At 46.0% G+C, this 9,104-nt stretch overlaps 1 protein-coding gene across 1 annotated transcript in view; it reads left to right on the top strand.

Moving 5' to 3' along the window:
- The window catches only part of LOC139402684 (dachshund homolog 1-like), a 106,109-nt gene that overhangs the window by 78,067 nt on the left and 18,938 nt on the right, over positions 1–9,104 (top strand). Inside the window, exon 7 of the mRNA XM_071146584.1 lies at positions 5,184–5,380. Coding sequence (XP_071002685.1) covers positions 5,184–5,380 — 197 coding nt within the window. The remainder of the gene's footprint in view (positions 1–5,183; positions 5,381–9,104) is intronic.

Here is a 9,104-nt window from a genome sequence, read left to right as displayed (position 1 = left end):
AAAATGGAAAACAATGACCTTGGTTGGGGAGATCTGCAAATGAGAGGATGGGGGAGAGGAGAGGAGAGAGGGAGAGGAGAAAGGGAGAGGAGAGTGGAAGAGGAGAAGAAGAGAGAGAGGAGGGGGAGGGGGACAGGAGGGGGGTCGAGGGGTTGGGAGAAGAGGGTGGAGGGAAGGATGGAGAGGAGAGGAGAGGAGGGAGAGGAGGTAGGGATGGATAAAACAGTAACTCAAAGAGGATCAGTCACATCAAAGGAGGGGAGGAGAGGGAGGGTGGAGAGAGGAGGGGGATCCATACTGCATCCCGATGACGCTGCAGTACAGAGCAGGGGGAGGCGGGGGGGGGGGGGGGGCTAAGGGGCCACAGGAGGAGAAGTAGAGTTGGACGCCCTGCGTTTGACGAGCGCTGAGCAACACCTGACACTGACAGACTGCTAATTACATCTAGTACTGATATAGAGGGAGGCTTTTAGGAACGGGAGAGGAAATGAAAAGAGAGAGGGAGGAGGGAGGGAGGGAGGGAGGGAGGGAGAGGGGGAGAGAAGGAGAGAGAGGGAGGGAGAGAGGGAGAGAAGGAGAGAGAGAGGGAGGGAGAGAGAAAGAGAGAAGGAGAGAGAGAGCGGGAGGGAGAGAGAGAGAGGGAGGGAGAGAGAGAGAGGGAGGGAGAGAGAGGGAGGGAGAGAGAGAGGGAGAGAAGGAGAGAGAGAGGGAGGGAGGGAGGGAGGGAGGGAGAGAGAGAGAGAGAAGGAGAGAGAGAGAGAGGGAGAGACAGAGAGAGAATGGGGACATGCTTTTTACCCTTCAATGTGGCACTAGCCTGTTTGCCAAGATTGGAGGCTGGGGGGGGGGGGGGCTGAAGATGCTTTGGTCAGCTAAGTGGAGTAAAGTGTGTGTGTGTGTGTGCGTGCGTGCGTGCGTGCGTGCGTGCCTGTGAGGTAAATCTAATTCAACCCCATCAGACTCAGGTGAAGCTGAGACAGTCTGTAGATAGAGCACAGTGAACTCCACTGCTCATAAGCCCTATCGTTTTTCTTTAAAAAAATAGTTTTTAGGATTATAATGTAATGTAAATGTAATTCAGAGTATTGTAGGGCAGAGTACCCACCACAGCCTGGCTTGTAAACTAGTCTTCAAGCTCCATCACCACCATTAACACGTCTACTTGTGTAGTTTCTAGAACCAGGTTGTCCAGGTTGGGATCAGCTGTTAGTGTTTTATTGGTCTCATTAACATTCTACTACAGAACCGTGTCTCTCCTCTCCACACAAAATTACTTTTTTTCCCCCTCCCAAACTTCTAAAGTTTAAACATTAGCAATTAGCTGCTTTGGAATGAAGTGGAACGCACCTTCGTCTAAAAAGCCATATTAATTTGTTCTTCATTGTGAGTCGTAGAAAAAGTCATCATAGCAACAAAAGAAAAAGGCCACCCTCTCTCAAACAGTGAGTTACCATGGAGATGAAATAAGACTCACAGAGCTGTTACTGTTCTGCCTGGGTCTCACTGCTTAACATGGAGATGAAATAAGACTCACAGAGCTGTTACTGTTCTGCCTGGGTCTCACTGCTTAACATGGAGATGAAATAAGACTCACAGAGCTGTTACTGTTCTGCCTGGGTCTCACTGCTTAACATGGAGATGAAATAAGACTCACAGAGCTGTTACTGTTCTGCCTGGGTCTCACTGCTTAACATGGAGATGAAATAAGACTCACAGAGCTGTTACTGTTCTGCCTGGGTCTCACTGCTTAACATGGAGATGAAATAAGACTCACAGAGCTGTTACTGTTCTGCCTGGGTCTCACTGCTTAACATGAAATAAGACTCACAGAGCTGTTACTGTTCTGCCTGGGTCTCACTGCTTAACATGGAGATGAAATAAGACTCACAGAGCTGTTACTGTTCTGCCTGGGTCTCACTGCTTAACATGGAGATGAAATAAGACTCACAGAGCTGTTACTGTTCTGCCTGGGTCTCACTGCTTAACATGGAGATGAAATAAGACTCACAGAGCTGTTACTGTTCTGCCTGGGTCTCACTGCTTAACATGGAGATGAAATAAGACTCACAGAGCTGTTACTGTTCTGCCTGGGTCTCACTGCTTAACATGGAGATGAAATAAGACTCACAGAGCTGTTACTGTTCTGCCTGGGTCTCACTGCTTACCATGGAGATGAAATAAGACTCACAGAGCTGTTACTGTTCTGCCTGGGTCTCACTGCTTAACATGGAGATGAAATAAGACTCACAGAGCTGTTACTGTTCTGCCTGGGTCTCACTGCTTAACATGAAATAAGACATGAAATAAGACTCACAGAGCTGTTGTTGTTCTGCCTGGGTCTCACTGCTTAACATGAAATAAGACTCACAGAGCTGTTGTTGTTCTGCCTGGGTCTCACTGCTTAACATGAAATAAGACTCACAGAGCTGTTGTTGTGCTGCCTGGGTCTCACTGCTTAACATGAAATAAGACTCACAGAGCTGTTACTGTGCTGCCTGGGTCTCACTGCTTAACATGAAATAAGACTCACAGAGCTGTTGTTGTGCTGCCTGGGTCTCACTGCTTAACATGAAATAAGACTCACAGAGCTGTTGTTGTGCTGCCTGGGTCTCACTGCTTAACATTAAATAAGACTCACAGATCTGTTTTGTGCTGCCTGGGTCTCACTGCTTAACATGAAATAAGACTCACAGAGCCGTTGTTGTGCTGCCTGGGTCTCACTGCTTAACATGAAATAAGACTCACAGAGCTGTTACTGTTCTGCCTGGGTCTCACTGCTTAACATGAAATAAGACTCACAGAGCTGTTACTGTGCTGCCTGGGTCTCACTGCTTAACATGAAATAAGACTCACAGAGCTGTTACTGTGCTGCCTGGGTCTCACTGCTTAACATGAAATAAGACTCACAGAGCTGTTACTGTGCTGCCTGGGTCTCACTGCTTAACATGAAATAAGACTCACAGAGCTGTTACTGTGCTGCCTGGGTCTCACTGCTTAACATGAAATAAGACTCACAGAGCTGTTGTTGTGCTGCCTGGGTCTCACTGCTTAACATGAAATAAGACTCACAGAGCTGTTACTGTGCTGCCTGGGTCTCACTGGTTAACATGTGATGTATTTACTCAATCTGATCTGTAGAGGAGGTAAAACAACACAACTCAATCTGATCTGTAGAGGAGGTGAAACAACACAACTCAATCTGATCTGTAGAGGAGGTTAAACAACACAACTCAATCTGATCTGTAGAGGAGGTTAAACAACACAACTCAATCTGATCTGTAGAGGAGGTTAAACAACACAACTCAATCTGATCTGTAGAGGTAAAACAACACAACTCAATCTGATCTGTAGAGGTGAAACAACACAACTCAATCTGATCTGTAGAGGTAAAACAACACAACTCAATCTGATCTGTAGAGGTAAAACAACACAACTCAATCTGATCTGTAGAGGTAAAACAACACAACTCAATCTGATCTGTAGAGGTAAAACAACACAACTCAATCTGATCTCTAGAGGAGGTTAAACAACACAACTCAATCTGATCTGTAGAGGAGGTTAAACAACACAACTCAATCTGATCTGTAGAGGAGGTTAAACAACACAACTCAATCTGATCTGTAGAGGAGGTTAAACAACACAACTCAATCTGATCTGTAGAGGAGGTGAAACAACACAACTCAATCTGATCTGTAGAGGAGGTTAAACAACACAACTCAATCTGATCTGTAGAGGAGGTGAAACAACACAACTCAATCTGATCTGTAGAGGTTATAAACAACACAACTCAATCTGATCTGTAGAGGAGGTTAAACAACACAACTCAATCTGATCTGTAGAGGAGGTGAAACAACACAACTCAATCTGATCTGTAGAGGTAAAACAACACAACTCAATCTGATCTGTAGAGGAGGTGAAACAACACAACTCAATCTGATCTGTAGAGGAGGTTAAACAACACAACTCAATCTGATCTGTAGAGGTAAAACAACACAACTCAATCTGATCTGTAGAGGAGGTAAAACAACACAACTCAATCTGATCTGTAGAGGTTAAACAACACAACTCAATCTGATCTGTAGAGGAGGTGAAACAACACAACTCAATCTGATCTGTAGAGGAGGTTAAACAACACAACTCAATCTGATCTGTAGAGGTAAAACAACACAACTCAATCTGATCTGTAGAGGAGGTGAAACAACACAACTCAATCTGATCTGTAGAGGTAAAACAACACAACTCAATCTGATCTGTAGAGGAGGTTAAACAACACAACTCAATCTGATCTGTAGAGGAGGTGAAACAACACAACTCAATCTGATCTGTAGAGGTAAAACAACACAACTCAATCTGATCTGTAGAGGTGAAACAACACAACTCAATCTGATCTGTAGAAGAGGTGAAACAACACAACTCAATCTGATCTGTAGAGGTAAAACAACACAACTCAATCTGATCTGTAGAGGTAAAACAACACAACTCAATCTGATCTGTAGAGGTAAAACAACACAACTCAATCTGATCTGTAGAGGTTAAACAACACAACTCAATCTGATCTGTAGAGGTGAAACAACACAACTCAATCTGATCTGTAGAGGAGGTGAAACAACACAACTCAATCTGATCTGTAGAGGTAAAACAACACAACTCAATCTGATCTGTAGAGGAGGTGAAACAACACAACTCAATCTGATCTGTAGAGGAGGTAAAACAACACAACTCAATCTGCCATAGAGACACTGAAACTAATTAAAGAAACCGAGCAGCTGTTGCCTTTATGCCACCTGGCAGAGATAGCAGGCTGTGAGAGTGAGGAGCAAGACAAAGAGAGTGATTTAAACTGGGCCATGACATAGTTATCAATGTCAGTAGTGCAGGAGAACAGACATCTGCGAACACAGTATTACAGTATACTCAGGGGACAGTGTGTGTTTCCATCTGTGTGTCTTCAGTGGTGCCACACTGAAAAGGTTGGGTGTTCAGAGGTGGGTGTGGTTTCTTGTGTTTGTCAGTTGTAGTTTAGTCGTGGACACAGCCAATCACAATCTTTCTCTACTTTGCATGTTCTGAATAATGAATATCACCATCACACTCTCTCTCTTTGTCTTTCCCCAGAAGAGCCCAACACAACGGTAAATGCATTCTGATGACTTCTCTGCTATCTTCTTTTGTCTGTCCGCAAGATGACTGTGGTTCCCTGAGCACCCAGACAGTCAGAGAACCAATCAGAGAGCCATTCAGAGAGCCAGTCAGAGAACCAATCGGAGACGGCTATGAGAGGCTGTCGTTCTCGGGGCAGAAGCTTCCTGCAGGGTTCCCCGGGCCCTTTATCTTCCCTGAGGGGCTGTCGTCAATAGAGACTCTGCTCACTAACATCCAGGTGGGGCTCTACTCTCTGTTCTCTACTGAATCGTCCCAGAAGGTGTAATGGTGACCATGTTTTCCTGAACCATGTTTTGATATTGGAGGCTGTATCTTCTTTCTCTACTCACAGTTTGTTATCACACATCTGGATGAGTAACTCCTCCTCACCTCATCTCTCTGTCTGTGTCTCTGGGCTCCTCCTCATCTCTCTATCTGTGTCTCTGGGCTCCACCTCATCTCTCTATCTGTGTCTCTGGGCTCCACTTCTTCTCATCTATGTCTCTGGGCTCCTCCTCATCTCTCTATCTGTGTCTCTGGGCTCCACCTCATCTCATCTCTCTATCTGCGTCTCTGGGCTCCACCTCATCTCTCTATCTGTGTCTCTGGGCTCCACCTCATCTCTCTATCTGTGTCTCTGGGCTCCACCTCATCTCATCTCTCTATCTGTGTCTCTGGGCTCCACCTCATCTCACCTCTCTAACTGTGTCTCTTGGGGATCATCTCATCTCTCTATCTGCGTCTCTGGACTCCACCTCATCTCATCTCTCGAACAGTCTCTGGGCTCCACCTCATCTCATCTCTCTAACTGTGTCTCTGGGCTCCACCTCATCTCATCTCTCTAACTGTGTCTCTTGGGGATCACCTCATCTCATCTCTCTAACTGTGTCTCTTGGGGATCACCTAATCTCATCTCTCTAACTGTGTCTCTTGGGGATCACCTCATCTCATCTCTCTAACTGTGTCTCTTGGGGATCATCTCATCTCTCTATCTGTGTCTCTTGGGGATCACCTCATCTCATCTCTCTAACTGTCTCTCTTGGGGATCACCTCATCTCATCTCTCTAACTGTGTCTCTTGGGGATCACCTAATCTCATCTCTCTAACTGTGTCTCTTGGGGATCACCTCATCTCATCTCTCTAACTGTGTCTCTTGGGGATCATCTCATCTCTCTATCTGTGTCTCTTGGGGATCACCTCATCTCATCTCTCTAACTGTCTCTCTTGGGGATCACCTCATCTCATCTCTCTAACTGTGTCTCTTGGGGATCACCTCATCTCATCTCTCTATCTGTGTCTCTTGGGGATCATCTCATCTCTCTAACTGTGTCTCTGGGCTCCACCTCATCTTATCTCTCTAACTGTGTCTCTTGGGGATTTCCTCATCTCATCTCTCTATCTGTGTCTCTTGGGGATCACCTCATCTCATCTCTTTAACTGTGTCTCTTGGGGATCATCTCATCTCTCTAACTGTGTCTCTTGGGGATCACCTCATCTCATCTCTCTAACTGTGTCTCTTGGGGATCACCTCATCTCATCTCTCTATCTGTGTCTCTTGGGGATCACCTCATCTCATCTCTCTAACTGTGTCTCTTGGGGATCACCTCATCTCATCTCATCTCTATAACTGTGTCTCTGGGCTCCACCTCATCTCATCTCTCTATCTGTGTCTCTTGGGGATCACCTCATCTCATCTCTCTAACTGTGTCTCTGGGCTCCTCCTCATCTCTCTATCTGTGTCTCTTGGGGATCACCTCATCTCATCTCTCTAACTGTGTCTCTTGGGGATCATCTCATCTCTCTAACTGTGTCTCTTGGGGATCATCTCATCTCTCTAACTGTGTCTCTTGGGGATCATCTCATCTCTCTAACTGTGTCTCTGGGGGATCACCTCATCTCATCTCTCTATCTGTGTCTCTTGGGGATCATCTCATCTCTCTAACTGTGTCTCTTGGGGATCATCTCATCTCATCTCTCTAACTGTGTCTCTTGGGGATCATCTCATCTCTCTAACTGTGTCTCTTGGGGATCATCTCATCTCTCTAACTGTGTCTCTTGGGGATCACCTCATCTCATCGCTCTAACTGTGTCTCTTGGGGATCATCTCATCTCTCTAACTGTGTCTCTTGGGGGTGTCTCTGGGGGATCATCTCATCTCTCTAACTGTGTCTCTTGGGGATCATCTCATCTCTCTAACTGTGTCTCTGGGGGATCATCTCATCTCTCTATCTGTGTCTCTTGGGGATCATCTCATCTCTCTAACTGTGTCTCTGGGGGATCATCTCATCTCTCTAACTGTGTCTCTTGGGGATCATCTCATCTCTCTAACTGTGTCTCTTGGGGATCATCTCATCTCTCTAACTGTGTCTCTTGGGGATCATCTCATCTCTCTAACTGTGTCTCTTGGGGATCATCTCATCTCTCTAACTGTGTCTCTGGGGGATCACCTCATCTCTCTAACTGTGTCTCTTGGGGATCACCTCATCTCTCTAACTATGTCTCTTGGGGATCACCTCATCTCATCTCTCTAACTGTGTCTCTTGGGGATCACCTCATCTCTCTAACTGTGTCTCTTGGGGATCATCTCATCTCTCTAACTGTGTCTCTTGGGAATCACCTCATCTCATCTCTCTAACTGTGTCTCTTGGGGATCATCTCATCTCTCTAACTGTGTCTCTTGGGGATCATCTCATCTCTCTAACTGTGTCTCTTGGGGATCATCTCATCTCTCTAACTGTGTCTCTGGGGGATCACCTCATCTCTCTAACTGTGTCTCTTGGGGATCACCTCATCTCTCTAACTATGTCTCTTGGGGATCACCTCATCTCATCTCTCTAACTGTGTCTCTTGGGGATCACCTCATCTCTCTAACTGTGTCTCTTGGGGATCATCTCATCTCTCTAACTGTGTCTCTTGGGAATCACCTCATCTCATCTCTCTAACTGTGTCTCTTGGGGATCACCTCATCTCATCTCTCTAACTGTGTCTCTTGGGGATCATCTCATCTCTCTAACTGTGTCTCTTGGGGATCACCTCATCTCATCTCTCTAACTGTGTCTCTTGGGGATCATCTCATCTCATCTCTCTATCTGTGTCTCTTGGGGATCACCTCATCTCATCTCTCTAACTGTGTCTCTTGGGGATCACCTCATCTCATCTCTCTAACTGTGTCTCTGGGCTCCACCTCATCTCATCTCTCTATCTGTGTCTCTTGGGGATCACCTCATCTCATCTCTCTAACTGTGTCTCTGGGCTCCTCCTCATCTCTCTATCTGTGTCTCTTGGGGATCACCTCATCTCATCTCTCTATCTGTGTCTCTTGGGGATCATCTCATCTCTCTAACTGTGTCTCTTGGGGATCATCTCATCTCTCTAACTGTGTCTCTTGGGGATCATCTCATCTCTCTAACTGTGTCTCTTGGGGATCATCTCATCTCTCTAACTGTGTCTCTTGGGGATCACCTCATCTCATCTCTCTAACTGTGTCTCTTGGGGATCATCTCATCTCTCTAACTGTGTCTCTGGGGGATCATCTCATCTCTCTAACTGTGTCTCTTGGGGATCATCTCATCTCTCTAACTGTGTCTCTGGGGGATCATCTCATCTCTCTATCTGTGTCTCTTGGGGATCATCTCATCTCTCTAACTGTGTCTCTGGGGGATCATCTCATCTCTCTAACTGTGTCTCTGGGGGATCATCTCATCTCTCTAACTGTGTCTCTTGGGGATCATCTCATCTCTCTAACTGTGTCTCTTGGGGATCATCTCATCTCTCTAACTGTGTCTCTTGGGGATCATCTCATCTCTCTAACTGTGTCTCTGGGGGATCACCTCATCTCTATAACTGTGTCTCTTGGGGATCACCTCATCTCTCTAACTGTGTCTCTTGGGGATCACCTCATCTCATCTCTCTAACTGTGTCTCTTGGGGATCACCTCATCTCATCTCTCTAACTGTGTCTCT

Source organism: Oncorhynchus clarkii, unplaced genomic scaffold (genome assembly GCF_045791955.1).
Source record: "Oncorhynchus clarkii lewisi isolate Uvic-CL-2024 unplaced genomic scaffold, UVic_Ocla_1.0 unplaced_contig_13472_pilon_pilon, whole genome shotgun sequence".
In the NCBI taxonomy this organism is placed as follows: domain Eukaryota; kingdom Metazoa; phylum Chordata; class Actinopteri; order Salmoniformes; family Salmonidae; genus Oncorhynchus; species Oncorhynchus clarkii.
The sequence above is the reverse complement of the archived record's forward strand: the minus strand, read 5'-3'. Positions and strand labels throughout refer to the sequence as shown.